The sequence below is a fragment of the Durio zibethinus genome, chromosome 17 (assembly GCF_047325235.1).
Source record: "Durio zibethinus cultivar Kanyao isolate XHJ-2024 chromosome 17, ASM4732523v1, whole genome shotgun sequence".
Classification (NCBI taxonomy): domain Eukaryota; kingdom Viridiplantae; phylum Streptophyta; class Magnoliopsida; order Malvales; family Malvaceae; genus Durio; species Durio zibethinus.
In genome coordinates, this window is record NC_143178.1 from 20894687 (window position 1) to 20919257 (window position 24571).

Here is a 24571-nt window from a genome sequence, read left to right on the forward strand (position 1 = left end):
CATTAAGTGAGTGGGTAACTAGTGTCTGGTACGAATCTCTTCTCCCAACCTCTCTAAATGCAGCATGTGTTGTTCACATTGCCTGATAGTTATTTATTTTATTTTATAAAAGAGGTCGCACGAGAATAAGATAAAGAATTACTGGTGTTAGGATTTAAATTTATAACTATTGAATGTTATGTGATCACATAAACAATTTAGTTAATTTCCGGGTTCATTACTTGATAATGATATATATTTCATTGAGTTTGGATCACTTATAACTGATTCTTGGCAAATCTTTATCATAATTGATTAACATAATTCACATGAAAGATTTGGTTTGATTCTAAATTGCCACCAATCCTTTTTCAAATCTTGTTCAACACAAGACAAGTACATAGAAACGTGCTATCCACAATCAAGCATTATGGATAGCATTCAGAATCTTGCTTGTTTCAAGTAAATATAAAGTCATATGGAATGAGATTCTCCTCTAAACTCCTTCTGAATGCTTCTGTTTATTATTATATTACATTTTTTTTCACTTTTTTGGAGTCACCTTCATCACTTTTATAAGGAATTTTAAGACAGAATCTGATTTCTCTCAAGCCAGCCATAACACACTTCAGATTTGAGAAAGTTCTCGACATTACTAGAGGAGAATAAACATGATTTAGCTTTAAAGGACGTTCTATTTGCAACTTTTTTTACATTTAATTTTTTATTATCAAAATATTATCGAATGAAATCACTTAATTTTTTTACGTATTAAAAGATATGAGTTCGTAAGAAAATTGATAATTTCAAATTCTGATTTGAGTGAAAATCAAAAGAGAGGGAAAGATAAAAGTTGAAATAATAGAATTTAGGGTTTCTACTTATGCTTTTATTTCTTTTGCCTTTCTGTTTCAAATATAATTTTCTTATTAGTTTTTGTTCATTTCATTATGAACTAAGTTTAAATTCCTAAGCTTTCCATGGATCTTTAATCATGAAACTTTATTTTTTTTCTTTTAATTTTTAATACCAATTTGTTATTTTTGCAAGTTGAATGTTTTACTGTGTTTAATGCTTCTAATTATTTTGGCCAATTCACAATCTTTTTAGTTAGTATTTATGTGACCTAGCAATCGAAGACAAGCACTTGGCACAAAATATATTCATGTTAGAGTGATGAATTAAAGAGAGAATCAGCTCAAAAACTTAAACAGGGGGATCAATCATGATTGGATAAAGCCTAAAAAGTTTCTATTGTATATGGTGAATGAAAACATCTACAATTTATTGAGTTTTTAACATAATGTCAGCAATCAAACAGACGATGTATTTACAGAAGAGAATGAAGATCAATTCAAGCAAATTTTTATTTCTTATTTCTCCATTGTAAACATTAGATTTACAGGAGGTGTCATGGAAATATATAGGCAGGCCTCTGTGATTATGAGCTCTCCAATTTACTAGGAAGAAAGCCAAGGATTAGGTGCCACGTAAGTGTACCCCTCAAAATGTTCACCTGCTGTTGGTGTTGGGGCTGGTGAGTCATCTGCAGGCATTGTCGTCCAGCACTGGTCAAAGTTGGCTGTACAGTCCTTCCCACTCACATCTGGTTTGAACTTAGGCTGGATTTCTCTAGCTTCTAATTTCTTCCATTTTATTGACCGAAACCATTTATGTTTCTTTATCTCATCCCCTCCACTAGGCCCACTGCCCAACCTTCTTGATGGTTCCTTCTGCAGCAACTGCAAAGTTGGAAGGAGATTTGCATCATTTGCAACTTTGTAAAAGGATTAAAATGAGGAATACAACCATACTAAAAGATATACTTACCCCTTTGAGTAAAGAGTGAGCTTCAGTACTAAGGAATGGTGGAAGTTTGACTTTCTCTTGGATAATTCTTTGCTGAAGCTTCTGCCTATTTGCATGTGTAAAAGGAGGCTACAAGAAGGGGAACCATATATTATTTATGGATGAAAAAGTCCAGAAGTAGTAATTCAAGATGACAGTGTCCCAACTGGACAAAAGATTTTTTCTTTTTCTTCTCTCCAAGGAAATGACTTAAGCAATAATACATAAGAAATATGTATAGTAAAAAATACAGAAATTTCACAAAACACATGTAATTACTGTCAAAATCTATGGACTACAGACACTTCACAATATACCTAGTATTGAAAATAGCAGGTAGTGAGATATGCACAACTGAATAGTAAATCAGAAACATAAACCTCAAGCTGGTCCATTCAACAAAACTAGGAGCTCAGTTATATTAGCTTTCAAGTAATCTGGCAATCTAGGGAAAAAAAATTTGTCCTAGCAATCTCCTGATTCTTTAGTTTCTTGTTTGATATTCCAACATGGTTAAAGACCCAACATGCAACAAGACCTGCCTTTTATGACCTTGAGTGTTCTGGAAGGAGAATAGGCTTGATGATGAGTCAGTGAGTTAAATCCATGTATTCCCATCCTTAGTTCCTATTAGTTCCAAGAGATTATAATTTAAAAAACAGTTAAGTATTTAGGTTAAAGGATATATTAGTCATTTGCAATACTTAATGTTCCATTATAAATACATAATAGGCCACCACATTGTAGACTCTACTTTTTGCCCAATAGCATGGTATCATAGCCATATATTCTTATTGGCAAATTTCTAATTCTCAAATCCTAATTCTCAAGGGTGCTTCAAGTCTTAACCTACTTTATAAAAGCCATGGTCATCTTCATGATAAAGGTTACACTAATGCATGTTGGGCTGGATCTTTGAATGATAGGAGATCTACCACTGGTAATTGTGTTTTTGTTGGAAGTAACTTAGTGTATTGGAAGAGTAAGAGACAACCAGTGGTTGCAAAATCAAGTGCTAAATATGAGTATGGAGCCATGGCAAATACTACTTGTAAATTGGTTTGGTTGAAGCATATGACGGAAGAACTTGGTTTCAAGCAACAAGAGCTTATGAGTCTAATTTTGTGATAATCAAGCAGCTTTTCATATAGCCTCAACTCCTGTGTTTCATGTAAGAACTAAACACGTTGAGGTGGACTGTCATCTAGTTCGAGACAAACTTATGCAAAATGTGATTTGTACACAGTCACTGAGATATATGGACCATTTAGCATAATTGTTTACAAAATCTTTACCTGGTTCTAGAGTAAGATATATTTGTTACAAGCTGGGTACAAATAACAGATATGCTCCAGATATTTGTAATACTTAATGTTCTAATATAAATACATAGGAGCCTATCACATTGGTAAACTCTACTTTTTCCCCAATAACTGAAACCTTCATTTTTTTAATAAACTCAATAATAAGATCAAATATTTCTAGAATCATTCCAAAAAGAATGATGAGAATTGAACCAGAGCAGGCTAATCAGCAGTCTATCATTGTTCATATTCACTAAGTTTGAACTTAAAACTTGTAAATTTTGAAAAGTTTTTACATATTGAAAATTTCTGTATATTACCTTCCCAGTTAGCATTTCATACAATAGTATCCCGATACTCCACCAATCTGCATCTTTATTGTGACCTTTGGACTGTAAAATTTCTGGAGCCATGTACTCTGTGGTCCCACACATTGAATTTGATCTGCTTGATTCGTCAATTTCCTTGGCCAGTCCAAAATCAGTGAGCATAACCTGAGACAACCGCCAAATTCAGGAATTAGGAATGCTCAATCAACATAAGAAAAAGGGCAGAGGTATATTTGACTTTCAAGCATGGTCCTGCAACAAAAATTGAGAGCATGAGCATTGCTATTACATGTCCATCAGCATCCACGAGAATGTTTTCGGGTTTAAGATCTCGATGCACGATTCCACACTTGTGCAGGTGTGAAACAGCAGATACAATCTCAGCAGTATAAAACCTTGCCTGATCCTCGCTATTCAAAAGAAAGGTAAAAGCGAAAATTAAAAGTAGCAAACAGGCAATTACTTGAATTTTTTACCTTTAAACACAGGATACCTGAATATCCCCTGGCGGTAAAGGTGAAAGAAGAGATGACCTCCATTTATAAAATCAAGGATCAAATAAAGCTTAGACTTTGTCTGCAGAAAAAAAGAACAGTGAGTATTGACATAGTGTATGCTCCAAGAGAGATGCTATTATGGAAGTGGACTAAAAAAAAAAAATCAAAATCTTTGTTGAAACATTAATTGCTAAGGCCTCATATAAATAGTTCAAACAGACAAATTGCTGAATCATAAAAGACCATATATATCAATTCCAGCAAGCCTTTTTCTTTTTCAAAAGAAAAGAAAAAACTTGTACATCTTTTGACCATTTTTATAGAAGGTACGGTCCAGTTCATGACAAAAGTAGTATCCTTAGTTATATTTCAGGCTTCACCAAATATACCATGTCTAAATTATATCAGAACAAGATAAATATTTCACATTCAAATCATTCAATTGCAGTTAAAATAGAAGAAAGAAAGAAAGAAATAAAAGGGTCAAAATTTATAAAAAGATGAAAATAAAGAGAAAGGAAATTGAACCTGGAAGGAGTATCTAAGCTGAACAATAAAGGGATGAACAACTTTAGTGAGGATATCTCTCTCAGCTTTCATGTAATCGACATGGTTCTTTTTAATGATTGTATCTTTCCTCATAACTTTCATAGCAAAAATCCCATCACCTTCAGTTTCACTTTCACCTTCCTCATCATTCCTTCCTTTTTTCCTCACTTGAAAAACTTTCCCAAAAGCTCCTTTTCCAACTACTCTCAAAATCTCAAAATCCTCCGGCCCAATCTTGGTGTTTGCTTTTTCAACGTCAGCTTCAGCTTCTTCATTTTCGGTTTCAGTTTCAGCTTCCTGGATTTCTTGGATATGGAAAGGGAGGGAAGAAGCGAGGGTGTAACGAGGAGAAGGGCCCACGTAAGAGTGGGACCTGGTGTGGATAATTTGAGGGTCCCCTAGAAAAGCAGATGGGGATGAAGTGGAGGATGGCGATGGGATGGGGTTGGGGTGATGGTGAGGAGTCAAAGGGCCAAAAACCTCGGAAAAGTCAAAGTCATGATTGGAAGAAGGTGGAGTTATAGTGAGTTTCTTGAGATTGGTGGCTAAAAGAGATTGAAGGTTTTTCTTTTGAGATGAAGAAGTTGATATCATCTTTGCCACTGTTATTTGTTACTGTAAATTGTTAGAAGAAAAGAAACAAGGAAGAAAAAAAACATGGGGAGTTTTTATTTGATTTGGTTTAGAGTCTAAAGAAAAGAAAAAGGCCAGCCAAAGAAGGCAGGCTGAGAAGAACAAAGATTACATTTTAAGAAGAAGAAGCAGAAGAGAGGGAGAGACCAAAAGGAGCCGAGAGTAGAGAGGAGAGGAAAGGAGAGGAGAGGAGAAGAGATCACATAAAAGTAGGAGTTGTTGAAGATCAATGGAAAGAGCGAGAGGTAGATGTTAGATGGATGTGGCAATAATTGGGGGATGTATGATTTTAGAAAACGCGCGCCTCTGATCGTAAGGAACACTCGCCAAATTGTAGAAATTGATTTAATAATTTTAAATATATATAAAAAAAAAGACATAATTTAAAATTTTAATAAAAATAAAATATATATTTATATTATTTATACAAATACGAATTATGTTATAATAATTTTTTTATTTTATAAATATTTAATGTAAACAAAATTCGACACGTGTATAAAAATTATTAAATTTATTTAAAATTTAGAATTTTCTTACAAGTTGAGAAGTAAAAATATTGATTCTTTTACAGATATTGAATACATGCAAAAGTCCTTACCTATGGTTTTTAATGCATTTAACAGGAGAATGGTCTGAGTAAATGCCTCCTCTTTTCTGCAGGTAAAATTGCTGCTTTGCTATCGAGAATAGAAACTACTAGTTGCTGAAATCTTTGGCGATGAGGGCTACTACTACTAAGAATAGTTTATTTTTAAAGAGCTATGCTCTCATCTAAAGATGCTAAAAAAAAATCTTCACTCTGCATGGTTTATTTGCAGCAGCATTTCTGAGCAAAGAATATTCAACCTGCGAGATCTCGACAGCCAAAAGGCATGACAAGCGTTGGCTAAATTGAAAAACCAGAAAGAACACTGTCATTGAGTGCAATGCATGTGGTAATCCTTATAGAGAGCAACATGCAGAAACAATTCATCTTGATTCTTGTTACGGGAAACAACTTCAAGATATTTTCCCATTATAAACTTACCAAGAATTTTTCACCCAAAAATTTGAAGACAATGCATTCGAGATGACTTGGAATCCATATCTGTAGCAGAAGACACAACAACCCAATCTCTCCCTAGTGTAAATAAAAGAAATGCCAAACACGGCCATAAAAAACACGTGCAAAATTGACTAATGATGATTGATACATAATGAAGCATGAATAAAAACAGCAAATACAGGATCAAGTAATTCCTTTGGCCTCAGCAAAACAACCGCTCCAATATTTCTTTATTTCTTTCCACTATGTTACAGGTACCAGATTCAACTCAAGTGGCTTTAATGATCCCTGAACAATCTCTTGAGCTGTTTGATTACGATGACAAACATCAGATAACTCTTTCAACTGCGGCCATAAGGACATTAATATCAGTCCCAGAAGCAGCGTCTCACAATGCTTTCAAATATCTTGACCGCTCCACCTCTTTGACAGCAGTCAATGGGATCAATTAAACACTTTCCTTAGCCCACTCCGGAGCTTGAATCCCATATGCTCAAGTCATTGCTAGAAGAGCATATGCTACCTGAAGTAGCAAAAGGCTGATGAATTCATCATGTTAGAAATTAAAGGCAATAAGTTCAAACTAATTCTACTAATCGTTACTGCATCAATGTCAATGTGCACAATAGATGAAGAATACAACAAAGCAGCAGAAGCTACCATTTATAATCGAAAACTTGGGAGTGCTCCAGTTAGGGCTGCTACCAAAACTCTAGTAATAGTAGCACCTTGTGGAATAATGACACTATACCTGATGGATAAAAATTATTCACTCTTCCTAGACTTTGCAAGATCATACATATCAGACAAGAAGGTCAAAACAGAACTGGAGGCCTCTCTGCAAATAAAATACAGTGAAACAATAAATTTCTAAAACATGTATAACAAAATCATATATTACCTTCAACAATAAGTGAATGTCATCTCATTTGGGACATTCTAATAGAATGTCTTCTTTCCTTCTTCAAACATCTTAAAATCCCATTTATCCCCCTTCCCAGTACCATTTTTAAAGATAATTTTACATTTTCTTTTCATTAAAAGAACAACTAAACTTCAAGTCTTCAATATTTGAGTAAGGTTCAGAATGTCAATATAAATATCCAAAAGTCGATGATTTCTCTTGAAAAATCATGCCAAATCAAAAGAATTTCAATTTGAGTCAGACAGCAGTAAGCACATACCTTAAGAACCTTTTGGTTATAGGCTAATACAGTGATGAGAGCAACAAGTGACTTATAAGAAGGATGTACCATGTGTGTGTGCACAGCCACAGACATGTACGCATGCACAAACAAACCAACAAACAAGTTCATGCAATAAAAACAAGCAGGGAGAAAGAATGAAGCCATACCTGTGCTGTACTGTACTGTGATCCCAATCATCAAGCAATCTACTAAAGCTGGAAATACAGCAGAAGAAATGAATGATTGAGGACAATAATGAATGCACCTTGATGCCAACAGAAAGCAATCATCCGCACCGTCCGGTCTTGTAGTGAATTCCTGTAGCAACAAAATATATATAATTTGACATATTCAGAGATTTCAATAATAGAAAAAAATACACCACTCATCAAAAACATGCCTTAATACTTGTAAGAAGACATGTTGTGTGCTTGGAGAGCACTTCAATCATATTTTTTAGGTAGCATGCACAATAGGTAGCATGCACAAGAAGCATCCGAGCCAAAAATCTGCAGCACAAGTGGCACTGACTTAACATTTTAATCAAAATGAAAATAAAAGTAAAATTAGCAATATTAACAAAGAAAAAAATGTACCTTTATAACTTCACTAGAGAGATAAAGGAAGCATGGCTGGTGTTGTTGTTGATACAGGCCTTGAATTTCTTCAATCATTGCTCCAATTGTAATTCCCATAAACCTTCCGGAAGCTCTCACCTAATAAAGAAAATTTTGAGATCATTGCCACTGCCTAGTAATGCTAATTATTTTCAGACAGGTGACTGTTAATAAGAAATTCATTCACTTTCTTTTTTTTTTTCAATGCCAGGCCATGGGGGATAAACCCAGGAGTAGACAGGAATCATTGGATTTGATCCCAGAGCTTGTAAGGTAAATCTACCTCTGGACAAAACCCACGGCTCAGCTATGAATGCACCTGAATAACATAATTATAGCAACTACCCTTACAGAGTAAGGACTAAAATTCCACTTGACTTAGTCTTCAAGATAGTAATTATACAACTAATTTAACAACTCTCTGGAGCCATCCAAGTAACGTCCTCTAGAAATGCATAGGTTACGATTTGAGACAGCTAAATACAAGTAATAAAAGAGTAGAAAATCAATTTAAGAGAAGTAAAACTACAAAAAGATCAAATAGAACAGATTTAATTCACCTAAAAATTAAAAAACCACTAGTTTTAAGTACAATGGTAGACCAATTCAACAATCATATTCTGTGAATATAATTATATAATTACGGAAAATGATTTGTAACATAATCCTTCAGAATTAATAGTATCACTGCAATCTATTCATGCAACGCAAGCGGCCAGAGAAGTAAGGCATAACATAACATGCATGTTGATTGGAGAATGCCAAATTTGTATCTAAGATGTGTGTGGCAGAATCTTGATTGACAATCAAATTTTTAAACTTGGTCATTAAAAATCCATTTTTCTGAGCCAACCCAGCAACACTGAAATAGCTCAGCAGACTCACAGCATAATTGCAAGCACGGCAAAGAGACTCCATGGTCCGCATGTCTCAAGCCCGACTGCATCAGAAGCATTTAAAGAACAAATCAGATAAAAATCAGAAGCCTAGGAACGCTGACATAGTGATGACCCATTCAGGAAGCTGTTCAATACTTACAGATCAAATATGGCTTTGAATATCGGCCATAGCCTGTCAATTGCATCTGCGACTGCTCCAGTAGAATTGGTTCCAGTTGCATGGGGAAAAAACCTCAATAGACCAACAGAAACAATGAAAATAAAAAGGGCATGGGAGGGGAGGGAACATTTATCTTACCGAAAGATACATGCAAATCGATCAATGTAAACTGTTAATTCGCGAGCATTCTGAAATAACAAAGGAATGAGTCCTATCCAAACACAACTTTATTTGCACAAATCGATCGAAAAAGCTCAAAAAGAAGAAAATAAGAAGAGAATCGCCACCAAGCATCGACGGTGCGGTGAAAATCCTGCAACCATCGATCGGCTTGCATACGCACCGCATCGTCGGGGTGATGGTACAGTGCGTTTGGGGCTTCTTTCACAGTGTTCTGTAACTCCATGCTTTGCACTTTTCCTTCTCTTTTCGATTTCAAAATTCAACTGTACACTAGCAGAAATAAAGAAAAAACCTAACCGAGCTCTCTTTCTTTTCCATTCTGTTCTTTAGAGATTCCATTTGATTTGATTTTTCCTGATTGCCTTAGTTCTTCTTTTTTCTTTTTTTTTTTGTATTTGAGTTTTTATTTCTTTTTCTAATGAAATTTTGGGATGGTTTTTGGCGCCGCTCAGTGAATTCCGCGGGGGGGTGTGGAGCTCCGATTGGTAATGATGGAGAAGGGACTAAGGTTTTGCCGTCTAATCTGCCAATGCGATGGCTGAAAGATTTTGGCGAGTTATTATCCTCTTTATTGGCGCGTCAGTAGACACGTGGATGATGATTAATGGGTTTGGTTTCTGATTTTGGTCCCATAAACAGATTGTCAATGCGGGATATAAATCATCGTCCATCGCCGTAATATTAATTTTGTAGAGCTTGGAGAAAGGTAAGTTATCACGTGGCACTAACCTCCCTTTCAAATTACGTATTTTTTCTTTTTTATTTAATTTTTTTATTTTATATTTTATTAGATAAATATTTTTAAAAAAGTCAATTGAGGTAGATTTTGATTCATTCCAATAAGATTTTATTTTAATTTTAAAAATTGAAGTCGATTTTAAGATGGGTTTAGGATGATTGATTTTGCTTATGGTATATATAAATTTTTTTTTATTTTTTTATTTTATATTTATAAATGTATTATATTAATAAAATTATTATTTAATACTTTAATTTAAAAAATTCACATGGCATTTTATTTAGCTTTTTTTTATCAAATTTTAAAGTTTTAAACTTTTTTAATTAAATAAATTTTGTAAAAAAAATCAATAAAAAAAAATAACTCATATCTAATAAGTTTTAATTCACTATAATTCAATATGTATGACTTTTTTAAAAATCTGGATGTAAGTTGAGGTTTATTTCTAATTTAAACTTAGGTTGAAATCAATAGAGATAAAAGATGTCAAAACAATTCATATTTGAAGGTTTTGACCTACCGATGCAATAAAGATTATTTTTTAAATTACTATCTGGTCAAGGTAAAGTGACTTGTTTTTTTTTTTAAATCACGCTCAAATATGAGACAAGTTTAGGATGTGTTATCCTACCCCATCTCACTCCGACTCGACGTATAAATAAAAATATTTTTATTATTTATTTAGTTTTATTTTTATATATTATATTAATAAATTATTATTTAATACATTAATTTAATAAAATATTATATTGATATAATTAAGATGTAATTTATATTAAATATTTATATTTTAGGTCGAATTATGCAATTAGTATCTATACTTGTATGAATTTAAATTTTAGTCCTTATACAATAATTTGCAAAAATTAGATCCTCATATTAGTTTAATTTAAGGTTAAATAAATATTTGGCCCTTGAACTTTCAAATTTTGGTCACATTGGTACCTAAAATATATTTTTGTCAAATTGATACTTGAACTTTACTTCCATAACTCAATTACCCTCAAATTTAGCTTTGTTAAAAAAAATTGATATATTTTAAATGGCTAATCAAATAATGTCAACTATCATCCAAAATTTCACATCTTCAACATGATTTTTTTCCACATCATTCAAAAACCACATTAGATATCAACCATAAAATAAAAAAAAATTAACACTTATTTTTTAACTAAGATAAAAAAAAAAATTGAAGAAGCTGCTTTTTCTCTAAAAAAAGTTTAATTGATTAAGGGGTTTTGTGTGATTGGAGTATGGTATTTAGGGCAATCAATTCAGAAAAGTGCAATCAATTAAGGGTTTTATATTTAAGGAAATCGATTGGTCTTTGATATTAGAGGTTTATGACAATCAATTCAAAAAGTGCAGTCGATTGAAGGTTTTATGTTTAGGACAATTAATGGGTCTTTGAAATTAGGGGTTTAGATTAGTGAAAGGTTAAGTTAAAAGTTTGAAAATGAAAACATTAGAATTGACTCATAAAGTGAGAAATTGATTTAGAAGTTGAGACATTTGACTGCAAATTTTAGAGGAGATGATTTCAATATCAACCCAAACTCAAAACCCAATTAATTTTCCAATATTGTTACATATCTCTTTATATTTTGGACAGCCATAAAATTTCTTCCTTTTATTCAAAAAAGTGGTAGAAGGGCAAATTGGAGCCTTTAATTGACAATGACAAAAAAAAAAAAAATTCTCGAATGATTTGTTGATTTTAAACTTGAGGTAGATTTACTCTTTGCCATTTGAAGAGGACCAAAGAAAGAATGGAAAGATTGAAGCAGTTTCATTAAATACCTAAAAAAGTCACATAATTTCAAACCTTAAATACCCACACTATAAGCCTTCTTTGTTTTTGTCAACTATTTATTCTTTTTCTTTTTTTAAAACTTTCAGAGAAATTAACTTCTTTAATTTTTTTTATCTCGGTTAAAAAATAAAATGTTAATTTTTTTTATTTTAAGTTGATATCTGATGTGGCCAATATATCATGACGTGAAAAAAAAAAATACAATTAAGGACATGAAATTTTGTTGATAACCAATGTTATTTGATTAGTCATTTAAAACACATCTTCCTTTTTTTTTTTTTTTAATGGAGTTAACTTTTGGGATAAAATGACTTATAGAGTTAAAGTTCAAGTACCAATGTGACAAAAAAAATTTTTTTAGGTACCAATGTGACCAAAATTTGAAAGTTTAGCGACATAATATGTATTTAACCCTTTAATTTAACAATGTTGGTCTAATTGATAATAGTGTTATTTGATTTCCATTAAATTAGTTGATGTAATTGTTGACCATGCTGACATAGTGTTGACTTTAACGACATAGCATTGACTTATTAATGGTCAATTGAAATTTATGAAATCAATTATTAAATTATGCAAATGATCTCTGTGCTAATACAAAATTTGAAATTTAGTCCCTATACTTGCACAAAATTTAAAATTTAGTCCATGTACTTGCACGAAATTTGAAATTTAGTCTTTCTAAAATAAAAAGTATTTTGAATTTTTAAAAATTTTCTAGTTTTTTAAAACATTAAATTTTAAAAATTACTACAATATTCTCTCATATTATTGTATCACAATATGGAAATTTTTATTACAATATTTATTCACAAATTTCATATATTGTCAATAAATCTATTGTAATTTTTTGTCATCCATGTGAAATACTATTACTAATTCTGTCACTATTTTTTGTTATATTTTGTCATAAAATATAAATCTCTTACAAATTTTGTCATATTTTTCTGTCACAATTGTAGCATATTATGACTATATAAAAAAATTTTAAACCAATTTATTAAAAATCTATCACAAATTTGTTAATATAAGATATAAATTTGTCACTATATAATATTAATAAAACTATAATTTTTTATTAATTTATCTAATGAATTAGAATTATAATTACATCTCATAAGGATAAAATTATCTATAAAATAATGTTTCTATTTCTTTAAATTAAACTCTATGTAAATGATTTTTTATAATCAAATATGGGTTCAAGATTCTAAACACATTAAAGTAATTTACTAAACTTAATGTGTATTAGTTTTAAAATTAATCTTATTATTTAATTTAACATAATTATTTAAATAAGCTTTTTTTTAAGACCTAAAAAATTAAAAGTTCTTATTATAATACAAGATATTGATATTTCGACTTATGAAATAAATCATTTCATCTTTTTGTTTTGTTACGATTCAAAGTACATCCTTCAAATGGATAAGAGCCGGTCCTTTGTAAGAATGTAGATTTGAATTTTTTATTTTGTTTAGTTAGATGAAATGATCATTTCATTCATGGTCTATTTCAGAATATTCATTACAAATATAACTCTGTTCAATAGTTTAGTTTATTATAAATTTTGTTATATGATATATTTATACTAATTAAAATAATATTAACTTTGATATGTTAATTTAAACTATTAATATTATAATTGATTAATATCAATGATAATAATAACATTATTAATAATTAATTTTATATAATAAAAACTAATATTTTTATTATATAATTTAATTTTAAACTATATGGACTAAATTTCAAATTTCGTATGAGTATATGGACCATTTATATAATTTAACAACTGATTTCTTCAATCTCAATTATCATATCAGTAAGTTAATGCCGCGTCATTAAAGTCATCGCCATGTTAACAAGGTCAATGGCCACGTCAGCTAATTTAATAGAGATCAAGTAATACTGCTATCAATTGGACTAACATCGTTAAATTAAATGAGTATAATGATAGAAATTTTGTAAATTATTATATAAAGACTAAAGTTCAAATTTTATATAAGTATAGAGACTAATTGCATAATTTAACATATATTTTATGAATGTTATACTATTGAATTGACTCTTAGTCAAGTCTCATATATATTTCGAGTCGAGATTGGGTGTAAAAAATAATAATTTAATATCGGGTCGGATTTAGAATGAATATAAATTTGCCTAAAGATCTCAATTTTTCCCATACTTAACGAGGAATTCAATTTTTTACCTGAATGGGGATGAGAATTGATATTATATTATCGGTATGGGATAGAGATGGGTATGATTTTAAATTTTTATTAGTACAGGTATTAGAACAGATAATATAAAATCCGTTTTGTATCCGTACCCTGCATATATGTTTATATATAATTAGTAAATATGTTTTTACTAAATAATATAAATTATTATTTTAGATTAATTAGAAGTAATATATTTTTATTGAAAAAATATATATTAATAAAAAATTACTTAAATATAATTAAAAAATTAAAAAATTAAAATTTTATTTTTATTTTTATTTTCAAAAAGCTATGAATATGGGAATTAGATCACTCATACTCATTAAATACCTGCAGACGATAAATTTGAAATATCCATTAGATATGGGTATAATATAAAATTCTTGGAATAAAGATGAAGAATACTCTACCCGCCCTATACCCTAACCATTGACATCCCTAAACTCATTCTTACTCGATCTATTATTATCCTTAAGTATAGGTGTTCACATGACATCTCTATTTGGTTCCTTTCTTCTTCTTTTTTTTTTTTTTGTTTTTTCTTGGGCATTTTTTTATTTAGTTTTAATTTTTAAAATATTATTTTCATATGTTTAATTATGTTTAGAAAAATACGTTTAAAAGAATGGATTTGTTTTAACTTGTTATTCAGGTTATGAGATTGAAATACATATATTATTCATAAATTAATTGATAAATTTCACTAATCATTACTTTATTAAAAAATTATGAACAAAATTTTGCACTAATTTATTAATTTAATATTATTAACTACCAAAAAAAAATTTGAACCTACAACAAAGCACATATGATTATTATTTACTCTTTACATTGTTAATGTAGCTTTTAAATATCCTCTTCCCTAAAAATTGTAATTGATCAAAAGAAGTAATCCTATATTGGATGTGGTTGTTTCAAATTTAAATTTAAAAATTTTATTTATTTTTTTACATAAAAAGTCAAAAAAGGAAGGATTATAGGTGCTATAATTTAAATTTTAAAAAGTTTTTAAATATTACTTTTTAAGAGTAATTATATAAATCACCTTAGTAAAATTCTAAATTAATTATATATATATATGAAGGGATCGACTTATATAATATAAAATTTTTTTAGTTTTATATATTTGTTTAATTGTTAATTTCAATAAATTCAAAGAATAAATCAAACTATTTTTTCTTATTTTTACTTGTCTCTCTCATTTTTTTAATTTATTAAAATCAAAATTTTTTTAATTTTACATTATATAAGTTGATCTGTTTCATATACATATATATATATATATTAATTTATGTCCCATAAATATCTACCTATAAACATTCTTCCCTTTTTTTAGCATTAATTGATGATTTCTGTCCCTAGCAAAAAATGGTAAATTTATATCTAGGAGGCCATAAATTAAGCTAAGTATGAATCTTATTCCACACTAAATCTATATTAAACAAGCTAAAAAGCAATGTGGTTTAGCATTGGTACAAGTGGTTGGGCAGCGCATGATAAACCCTTTTTTCAGGTCCAAAGTTGTCCTAAGAACCTCAATTTTCTCGTAAACATTCTCTCATTTTATAGCCAAAGGAAACTCACCACCCAAAATTTGAATCCTTAAACTCAACATAACCTCCATTTTCTTCTCTCTCCTCTCCTTCCTCGTACACAAACAAGAGAGAGGTCATGATCTTGGTTTGCTAAATGCTACCGGGTCATGATCCTCCGTCTCACCACCCTTTGAGCACATTAATGTGATCTTCAGTTCAATCCTCAATTTATCAATCCCAAAAGGGCTTTTGTTTCTTTGTATTTTCAACATTTTAAGAGATGGCAAAACGATCATTTAAGGAGTTTGTAGAACAAGAACTTGGAGAAGTCCCCAAGTTTTTTATTTATGCTGTACTTGAATGGATGATGATATTTGTTCTGTTCATTGACGGATTTCTTGCATTTTTCGCAAACGAATTTGCCCTGTTCTTCGAGTTGCCTATCCCTTGCTTCCTTTGTACCAGGATTGATCGTATCCTTGTCCAGAGAAATGCTAATTTCTATTACAATGATTCCATCTGTAACCAACATAAGAAGAATGTTTCATCTCTTGCATTCTGTCATGCTCACAAAAAGCTTTCCGACATAAGAAACTTGTGTGAAAGCTGTCTTCTCTCCTTTGCTACTGAGAAAGAATCTGATTGTGATACTTACAAGTCCCTTCTGGGGATCTTACACAAGGATGTTGAGTTGTTTGTTGATGAAGATCATGAAGTTCATCTGTCATTGCCTGTTGGCAAAAAGGATGAAGAAGTTCTTGAGAAGAGCAATGATCATCGGTGTTCATGTTGTGGGGAGCCATTGAAAGTGAAATCCTCCTATTCAAAAGGGAAAAATTCTTCCCTCTCATCCCTAGCTCCTGCTCCATCTCCCAGGGCTCCAGCCAACCGAAATTTATATTTGTCACACATTAAATATACAGAGCTCAAGCTCAACTCGTATGAAGCAGAGGTTCACGAGGATAATGATGGATCAAGGGGAATAACCCTTGAAAAGCCTTGTGAGTTAAAAGCATATACTAGTATTTTGCTTCATTTTCCTTTGTTGTTTTTGACATTACTCATTGTGAAATCATCAATATACTTTGAATGGATAAGGTCCAACATGCATATTTTTAGAATGTTACTGTGATATGTTGGTCATTTTTACTGATTTTTTGGTCATGAATGTTTCAACAGTCGGGGAAGATGCCAAAGCTGCTACGATACCATTACTGATGGATGCTGATGATGAAGATAAGACCCCTAGCTTTATCAGGGGAAACAAGTTTTTCGGAATCTCACTGTCGGATTCAGCAACAAACAGTCCTAGGGGGACAAGAATTCAAGGGAAATCACAGCTAGAGAGAACAGAATTTGCTTCAGAATCTGGAGAGGGACAAGTGCCAAATGAGGCAGAAGGTGATATTTTGCATCATTTGAAGAGACAAGTTCGTATGGATCGCAAGTCACTGATGGCTTTGTACATGGAACTGGATGAAGAAAGAAGTGCATCTGCTGTTGCAGCTAACAATGCAATGGCCATGATCACCAGGTTGCAAGCTGAGAAGGCCGCTGTTCAGATGGAGGCCTTACAATACCAGAGAATGATGGAGGAGCAGGCAGAATATGACCAAGAAGCCCTACAAGAGATGACTAATTTGCTGGCCAAGAGAGAGGAAGAACTCAAGGATTTAGAGGCTGAACTTGAGGCTTATAGACAAAATTATGGATGCTTAAAGGAAATTGATTTTGAAGGAAAAGCAGATGAGAGTGACGAGGTCTACCAAGTCTTGAAACCACCATCTTACTCATTCTCCAATGGAAGAGCTGAATGTACCAGCCCTACTCGTAGCCTTAATGAAGGGTCTAATACTGGGGAAAAAGCACAGAATCATGATCAGGATGATATCGGAAGGGATGCCATTGACAAATCAAAGAAAGTCTCTGGAGTCCGGCAATTGGACCGGATGAAAAATCTAGAGAAGAAACAGCATATTTCATCAGACAGTGGGGGTGTTTCCTCAAAGTCTAGTAGTGAAAATGACGGCAACATGGAAGAACAGACTGGTAAGATGCCTACAATGACACAAATATAGTACTTGATTTGCAATGCAGCCAAGATGGCTTTGAACATTTATCAGTCTGATGAAATCGTACAGTTTATTTTCCCTTTGTTCAAATGAACATTCTTCCTTAATCAACAGTAAAGTTAGGTTTTTCCATTCTGATTGAAATCATTCAAGATCAATTGTATCTGCGCTGTTCCAGGAAATGGAAGTAAAGCAGTCCTAAAGAGTGAATTGTCCTGTATTCGTGAGAAGATTGAGGCCCTTGCAGCAGATGGTGGAATCCTGAAACATGTTACTGATCTTACAGACGAAGTAGGCAGCAACGGAGCAAAACTATTAGCAGAGATTTCTCAGAATCTACAAAAGCTTCAGTACTTAGCAACAATGTCATATTCTGAAAGCGCAGATGCATAATTATCTTCCAAACCATCATTGGTAAATATTTATGCTTCCAATAGTTATATGCTCTTTGAAAGTAAATTAAGATTCAAGTAATTTCTGACACATTTTCTTTTTGTTCCTTTTCTTGTTAGGATGTTATATAAGATTTGGAGCTTTTGTAACTCTCCGCTTTTGGTCCCTTCTACCAAGCAGGTAACAAGTCTATTACTATCACTTACTACATGGTGACTCGGTTAATTCCTGGTTTTTTAAACTTTTTTAGTATAAATAAATAAATAAACTAGCGTACACTGTAATGAGGAGCCCTCCCACAGCAACACACTGTCCGTCCAAATTTACAGTCCATTTGGGAGCCCGATCGAAGGGTTCCCACTGCATCGGATGATGCTTTTATGACTAAACCTCTTAATAGCTCATTTGAGAGCCCTTGAAGGGCTTCTATTGCACCAAAAGGTGCATTTTATGGCTGGAATCTTAGTCGTGGATATAATGCCTTGTTCTTCAGTAAGTGTTTTCTCGTTCGCCACAAGTTAAAACAAGTACTACTATTTGAGTGATCATTTTGCAGGACTGGCAGCAAATTGAGCTTTGCAACGACTTGGCAAGCAAGATTCTGACCTGCTATGGAATCGTTTATTTGAGATTTTAGTTGAAACTTGTAACTAGTGGTAGGCCAAAATGTTAGGGAAAAAGAAAAGGGTTATCATGGACTTATATATACACCAACTCACTTTGCATATTGTTTTCAACTTTCCAAAACCAAAAACACATGATCTGGAAGATTGTTGACGATGAGAACAGAGAAGATACAGAAAAAGTCTTGCCACAATTTCAAAGTGGTGTGTAACTGGAATGTTAATGTTTTTCTTTTTCTTTTTTTTTTTTCCTTTGTTTTTTCTTTAGTTTTCGTTTGATGATTTTATACAGAAAAGAGATTACTTCATTTGGTTGCGACAATTGATTTGGTAAAAGGGAAATTGTTTGGGAATTTCCTCGGAAATGCTGGATAGTCAAAGGTAATGTACCAAATTAGTAAGCGAAACTCAACTTTTGCTAATTTATCTAAGCCAATCAAATTTCTAATCCGTTCATTTCCCAGTAATACTGTCATTCTCCAAAACACCAACCTTCTCAACTTCGCCTCACCCACCAAAGCATACAGAAAAACTGCAGCATCGTTTCAGAAGAAAGCAATCACCAAGGAAGTGACATTTGCATTTCAAAATTGAGGTATATTTCACTATTTAGAATAAGTCAAACAATAACACGTTGTTTGGGGAGGCAAGTACCACAAGAAACAGCTCTCACATACACTCAACATTTACAAGAAAAAAATTGGAACATGCATTTTAATCACCTTCATCCCCTATGATTTAAACTCGTAATACAGCCAAAAAAAAAAAAAAAGCTTGTTATGCTACCTTTTAGAATACAAGACCTCAACCTTCTACAAATAAACCCTATAGACTCGTATGAATGCAGCACTAGAACAACCAAAAGAATGACAAAAACAATGGTTTCTTCTGTTCTTCCCTCAACTGGAAGCCAGAACTCTCTGATTTTGTAAGACACATCTACAAAAACATAACAGGAAATATGAGTATTTGCCGGTAGAGGTAAGTTAAGGGAATTATAAAAAATAGTCATGGGTTCTGCGCTGGGTCTCAGGTTCAATCTGACGTGGAGCTGGATCAAACTGAAGAAAACTTTGCTTCATTTTCTCCCCAATCTCAAGTATAGCAGCCATATTTCCACAGCTGTAGCAGTAATTCGGTGCGCTAAATACTGTTACCACATTCTTGTCCTACAATAATACAGAGATCAATGTAAACAATCTGTGAGCAAAAATTATTCAAATATATTTCTATTTGATGAGAGATCCACAAACCTGGGACCAATTATATCCTTCCATAACAAGCTGGTGAGCTCTAGAAATCAGAGTGAGCCCATTTGTGTGGTTGAACTGCCCAGAAATATCCTGTCCAAAGGTATACCCTGCTCCTCGAGGAGATATTCCCCATCCACATCGGTCATCAGGATCAGACCATAAAAGATCACACATTGGACCCTCATGAGGAACCTACACAGCCAAGAAATACGAAAATACTAGTACAATTAGAAATACAGTAATATTGGGAAAGGCATATTTGATGTGATGAAACCTGTTAGAATTCTAGAAAACGGTGAACAAGAATGCTACACTGTTTACTAGAGGTTGCTGTTATGATTTCGCAGGATAAGCATCAACACTATTACTAGTGTCTTTGGTGTTGACAAGAACAAAGACACAGCATTCCAAGGGTCAATCATGTCTTATGAGTCATGGCACCTTCGGGTAGTGAGTCGAGCAAATCACATAAGCCATAATAAGCTTTACTCTAATCCACCTCCTATTTTCAAAAGATAGTATCCATTATGAACTCCACATATGTAATAGTCAATAATGCACTTTGTATGCATTACAATGTTTACAAATGATTTTTCAGCACATACTATTATTTGTAACCAAGTAGACAATCTACTCTAAGACAATGAACTTTTATGTGCAAGGGATAATAGAACTACAAGTTTACCTCCTGTATACGGTCCAGATCACGGATGTTATCTAATGTATCCAAAGATGGAGAGAGTCCACCATGCAAGCAGAAAATCTACAAGGAACATAAATACTTGTCAGCTGAGATTTTGGAAATAAAACATAAACTATGTCAGAGAATTCAAACCTGACTTTCAATCAGGGCAGTCAGAGGAAAATAATCAAAGAGGACAGTAAAATACTTCCATACATTAGCATTTCCATATTTTCTCAAGCATTCATCGTAAAAGCCATACCTGAAAAGAGAGGCATTTGATTACTGATATGAACACAGATTGATCCAGCAAAATTACTAAATAACTTCACTCCTTAATACTAGCACATGGTGATCCAAATATGTGTTGCAGGTTTAAGTAGCATCCATACCACAACTCTCCAACTCTCTTACAAGATACATTAGTTTGCCTCAGCAAAAAAATAAAAATAAACAAATAAAAAAAGACTTTGGTGAACTAATAAAGTAAACTTCTTGCAGAAAAACCTTATCATTACATTTTCAATTTTCATTTAAAGACATTAACATATGACATCTAAGAAAATTAAAGTACTCTAAAGAACGCGCATGAGTATTTTTTATTAAGTCAGACAACAAACAAGACTGTTAGTGCAATTACTTAATGAAAAGTAGAAAAAAACACTAAATATGCATATCTCACACTTGATTTATCTGGTGGCTCTCATGATTTCGCCTTAAAATAGTTATTCCATCTCTATAGTGAGCTTTCAGCGAGACTAAAAGAGTGACAGTCTCCACAGAGTAATATCCTCGATCTGCATACAAAAAAAAAAAACCATACAGTTATGCAAAGCACCAACTAAGATGAATCAATATGTATGATTTGTAACAACGTTAGACAATAAAAAGACTAGCATAGGCCATATCAGAAAGAAAAACAAACAGTAAACCAATGGTATTAGATTGTGAATAAAACTCCATCTCAAGACTCTCCACTATCTTTATACAAACTCCTGTTCTACAGGTAACATTCCATCACTGTGTAGTTACTGCCAAGTGCCAAAAATCTTGATTTTAGAAAACCTGGATATTTTCAGCTGTAGGGTAAATTTTTTGTATTAGTGGCTCACATTTACTGTATGGCACTAACTTCGGTAGATCACAGATAAATCAACACCATAATAACCAGATTCATTGAGCTATCATAAAAGGGCTTGGTTTGGTTGATATTTAAGGAAATACTCTTCAAAATTTTACATATCTCTACTCCAACAGCCCTATATTAACTTTGTCAAACAATTCTATTTTAACTCATTAGATGATAAAGACAAGCTTATTCTCCAAAAACTCACACATTAAACATTAGAACTTCTAAAAGCCAAAACAAAAAGAAAAGATCTTCCCTCTGCACAGACAAGCTAAACCAATTTCCAACTACCAAGAACTTAAAACCAAAAATTACAAGCGTATCACTTCCTTCCCTAAATCTTCCTTTTAATTTTTCTGTTTTCAACCAATAATAATTATAATCTAAAAACACAAACCCCATAATACTAAAAAAAATTCCAAATCTATGAATCTTCCCAAAAAATGATATAATTAAAAGTTAAAACAAAAAAAAAAACCTTAATTCAAATTAAAATTAACCAATGGCAATTAAATGCAACGGAAAGTGGACCTACCAACGTAATCGCCCATAAAGAGATAATTAGTGTCAGGAGTGTTGCCACCGATGCGAAACAGTTCGAGGAGATCGTGGAATTAGCCGTGGATATCGCCGCAGACGGTGACGGGACACTTCACCGGCTGAACATTCCACTCCTCCACGAGGATCGCACGTGCCTGCTCGCAAAGAGTCTTCACCTCCGCCTCCGATAGCGGCTTGCACTGCATTAAGTGCTCGATCTGACGATCCATATCGCCGTGGGACGGCATCGTCTAGCAGTTGAGCCTTTCGGTGATTTCGGGCTTTGATCGGACGGACGGTGGAGCGTGAAGGTGGAGATTTGAGGATTTTAGGATCAGGTCATGATTAGGGTCCGGGGTAGATTGGATTTGGTCCTCAAGCTCAGGTCTTTTTTTTCAGTAACATTATTTTTGTTACCAGATAATTATTCGAATTTGCACCTATAAGCCCCTAGTTTTGCCTCTATTTATGAATTATTCCAATACATATATTAATGTTTTAATAGGTACATATAAGTTTACATTCAAATATTTCGATTTTAATCCAATTATTTCATAAATTAATTTTTTCATATAGACATATAAGTCTGCAATTATGTATGTATGCATGTTTCAAATTCCGTGTTTACGTATTTAAAAAGAAATTTTTTTATAAATTAATTTTAAAATGAATAATTTTTTTAAAAATATTAATGCTAATAGATGATTTATTTTAATGAAATAAATACATAAGCAGTCTATTTCACATTTATAATTGAGTTAATTTTTTTTAAAAAAAATTAATTAAATTAAACTCTAATTTAAAATTTAAGAATATGTTTAAGAGAAATCAAATATTAAAATAAATAAATAACTAATAGAGTTATCATTTTGGAATTTTGATTGATACATGTAATATTTAGGATAATTTACTAATTTACGTTTGCAATTAAACTTGTTTAAAGATCAAGCTACTCATTCAATCTCAAAAGTCTACCCAAAATTTAGATAAACTTAAATAAAAATATTAAAATCATTAAAAGAGTTTAGACAAAAATATGAACTCAATTAAAAAAATAAGTTTGACCTTGGCTTCAATATTCATGATTCGAGCTCCACTAATTAGTATCAACTATTATACATTAATTTATATATTATATAATTTATATTTTATGAAAAATAAATATTAAAAAATAAGATTACATATCCATATTTTAAATCTTATGAAAATGAAAATTATTAAAAATTAAATAAAATTATCATGTTTTTATTTTGTTTTAAAAAACTTATTGTCTAAATTGTACCATTTATAAAATGATTGAATTTAAACAAATCAAATTTGGACAAATATATAAAGTGTTGACATAATAAAAATCTGACCAGACCAACGCACATATCTACTAACAACCCTTAAATTTAAATATATTTTGTATCTTTTTTTTTCTTTTTTTTTTCTATAAAAGGACAAAGCCCTTTTATAAAGGGAAGGGAGATGGTAGGATTAGAACTCATATTTATATACTTCTTTAAAATCACTTGGCAACTAGATCAAGACGTGAAAGATATATATTTTGTATCTTTAACTTTTGATATATGGTTAATATTTTAACAATCCAATTGTTGAAAAATTTTAAATTAATGTACTTTTAACTATTAAGCATATTAAGTTTTAAATCAATAAGATATCTCTATCATACAAATTGATATATATATATATATTTAACAATTGAAAATTTTTATTTCAAAACAAATAGTTAAACATTTTTAATTAACTCAAATTTTCACAATACTTGATTTACATGAATACATTAATAAAGCATGACATTCAATAATTTGATTAATCAAATATAAATTATATAAAAAGTATGAAAAAGTGCAAAACTAAATTAATTTTGTGGATCTCTCATATATATATATATATACATAAAATAAATTTTTTATTTAAAAAAATTCAAATATTCAATTAAAAATGTTGTTAAATAAAAAATAAAAAATATGTTTAGATAAAATTTTGCATAGACTCAAATTTGTCTCATTTTTAATATGTTTTTATGTTTTGTAAGAATATCAGTGCAACTTTTTATGTTTACTTCGATCAACTAAAGATAAGTTAACTTTATTTAAAAAAATCTATAATTTTTTTATCTTAGAATAATAAAAATAACTCCATCTTCATGCATATACTTTTTGGTGAAATTTCAAAAATATCTTGTTACATATGATCTACATCAAATGCTAAAGGTTTACATATAAAAATTTAATCTTATCTTTTGATTTTTTTATAAAAAAGAATTTAACCAATAAAATTTATATTTATTATTTTATATATATTTATAACTCATAATCACATATTAATATG

General features: G+C 31.5%; 3 protein-coding genes and 1 pseudogene across 16 annotated transcripts; 1 reads left to right on the forward strand and 3 right to left on the reverse strand.

The window, feature by feature from the left end:
- Positions 1 to 1239: 1239 nt before the first annotated feature.
- On the reverse strand, positions 1240 to 5379 carry LOC111283238 (serine/threonine-protein kinase AtPK2/AtPK19-like). The gene is made up of 6 exons (XM_022871706.2): positions 4486 to 5379; positions 3954 to 4036; positions 3750 to 3870; positions 3452 to 3625; positions 1810 to 1917; positions 1240 to 1721 (listed from the first exon to the last, which is right to left on the reverse strand). Exons 1-6 carry the CDS (start codon positions 5098 to 5100, stop codon positions 1440 to 1442), a joined length of 1383 nt encoding a protein of 460 aa, XP_022727441.2. The 5' UTR covers positions 5101 to 5379; the 3' UTR covers positions 1240 to 1439.
- A 627-nt stretch (positions 5380 to 6006) lies between these two features.
- LOC111283260 (transportin MOS14-like) lies at positions 6007 to 9773 on the reverse strand. 13 transcript variants are annotated; one of them, XM_089746604.1, is made up of 6 exons: positions 9394 to 9773; positions 9189 to 9238; positions 9030 to 9081; positions 8877 to 8931; positions 7971 to 8090; positions 6007 to 7692 (listed from the first exon to the last, which is right to left on the reverse strand). In XM_089746604.1, the coding sequence occupies exons 4-6, from the start codon at positions 8916 to 8918 to the stop codon at positions 7270 to 7272; spliced, it is 585 nt and encodes a 194-aa protein (XP_089602730.1). In that variant the 5' UTR covers positions 8919 to 8931; positions 9030 to 9081; positions 9189 to 9238; positions 9394 to 9773; the 3' UTR covers positions 6007 to 7269. The 13 variants fall into 13 exon arrangements, 6 of the variants coding, with proteins under 6 accessions (XP_089602730.1, XP_089602732.1, XP_022727445.1 ...); XM_089746606.1 differs by having other exon boundaries at positions 9338 to 9773; XR_002689355.2 differs by having other exon boundaries at positions 6134 to 6710; positions 6939 to 7025; positions 7542 to 7692; positions 9030 to 9773.
- Positions 9774 to 15589: 5816 nt separating this feature from the next.
- On the forward strand, positions 15590 to 18937 carry LOC111289240 (putative myosin-binding protein 5). Its single transcript, XM_022880107.2, has 5 exons — positions 15590 to 16543; positions 16722 to 17591; positions 17793 to 18028; positions 18127 to 18187; positions 18564 to 18937. The coding sequence occupies exons 1-3, from the start codon at positions 15823 to 15825 to the stop codon at positions 18005 to 18007; spliced, it is 1806 nt and encodes a 601-aa protein (XP_022735842.1). The 5' UTR covers positions 15590 to 15822; the 3' UTR covers positions 18008 to 18028; positions 18127 to 18187; positions 18564 to 18937.
- A 728-nt stretch (positions 18938 to 19665) lies between these two features.
- Positions 19666 to 22617, reverse strand: LOC111283330 (serine/threonine-protein phosphatase PP2A catalytic subunit-like; annotated as a pseudogene). Its single transcript, XR_016329302.1, has 6 exons — positions 22230 to 22617; positions 21248 to 21362; positions 20719 to 20827; positions 20569 to 20646; positions 19884 to 20075; positions 19666 to 19799 (listed from the first exon to the last, which is right to left on the reverse strand). The product of XR_016329302.1 is annotated as a serine/threonine-protein phosphatase PP2A catalytic subunit-like (transcript).
- Between the last annotated feature and the right edge of the window lie 1954 nt (positions 22618 to 24571).

Excerpts from the sequence above, each read along its gene's own strand:
- LOC111289240 (XM_022880107.2), top strand. The coding sequence starts at position 15,823 with ATGGCAAAACGATCATTTAAGGAGTTTGTAGAACAAGAACTTGGAGAA. Across the intron at positions 16,544-16,721 it reads AATAACCCTTGAAAAGCCTT|TCGGGGAAGATGCCAAAGCT; the intron begins GTGAGTTAAAAG and ends ATGTTTCAACAG. Across the intron at positions 17,592-17,792 it reads CAACATGGAAGAACAGACTG|GAAATGGAAGTAAAGCAGTC; the intron begins GTAAGATGCCTA and ends GCGCTGTTCCAG.
- LOC111283238 (XM_022871706.2), bottom strand. The coding sequence starts at position 5,100 with ATGATATCAACTTCTTCATCTCAAAAGAAAAACCTTCAATCTCTTTTA. Across the intron at positions 4,037-4,485 it reads AGCTTAGATACTCCTTCCAG|ACAAAGTCTAAGCTTTATTT; the intron begins GTTCAATTTCCT and ends TTTTTTCTGCAG. Across the intron at positions 3,626-3,749 it reads TCGTGGATGCTGATGGACAT|GTTATGCTCACTGATTTTGG; the intron begins GTAATAGCAATG and ends CGGTTGTCTCAG.
- LOC111283260 (XM_089746604.1), bottom strand. The coding sequence starts at position 8,918 with ATGCGGACCATGGAGTCTCTTTGCCGTGCTTGCAATTATGCT. Across the intron at positions 8,091-8,876 it reads GCCGTGCTTGCAATTATGCT|GTGAGAGCTTCCGGAAGGTT; the intron begins GTGAGTCTGCTG and ends TTTCTTTATTAG. Across the intron at positions 7,693-7,970 it reads TCTCTAGTGAAGTTATAAAG|GAATTCACTACAAGACCGGA; the intron begins GTACATTTTTTT and ends TTGTTGCTACAG.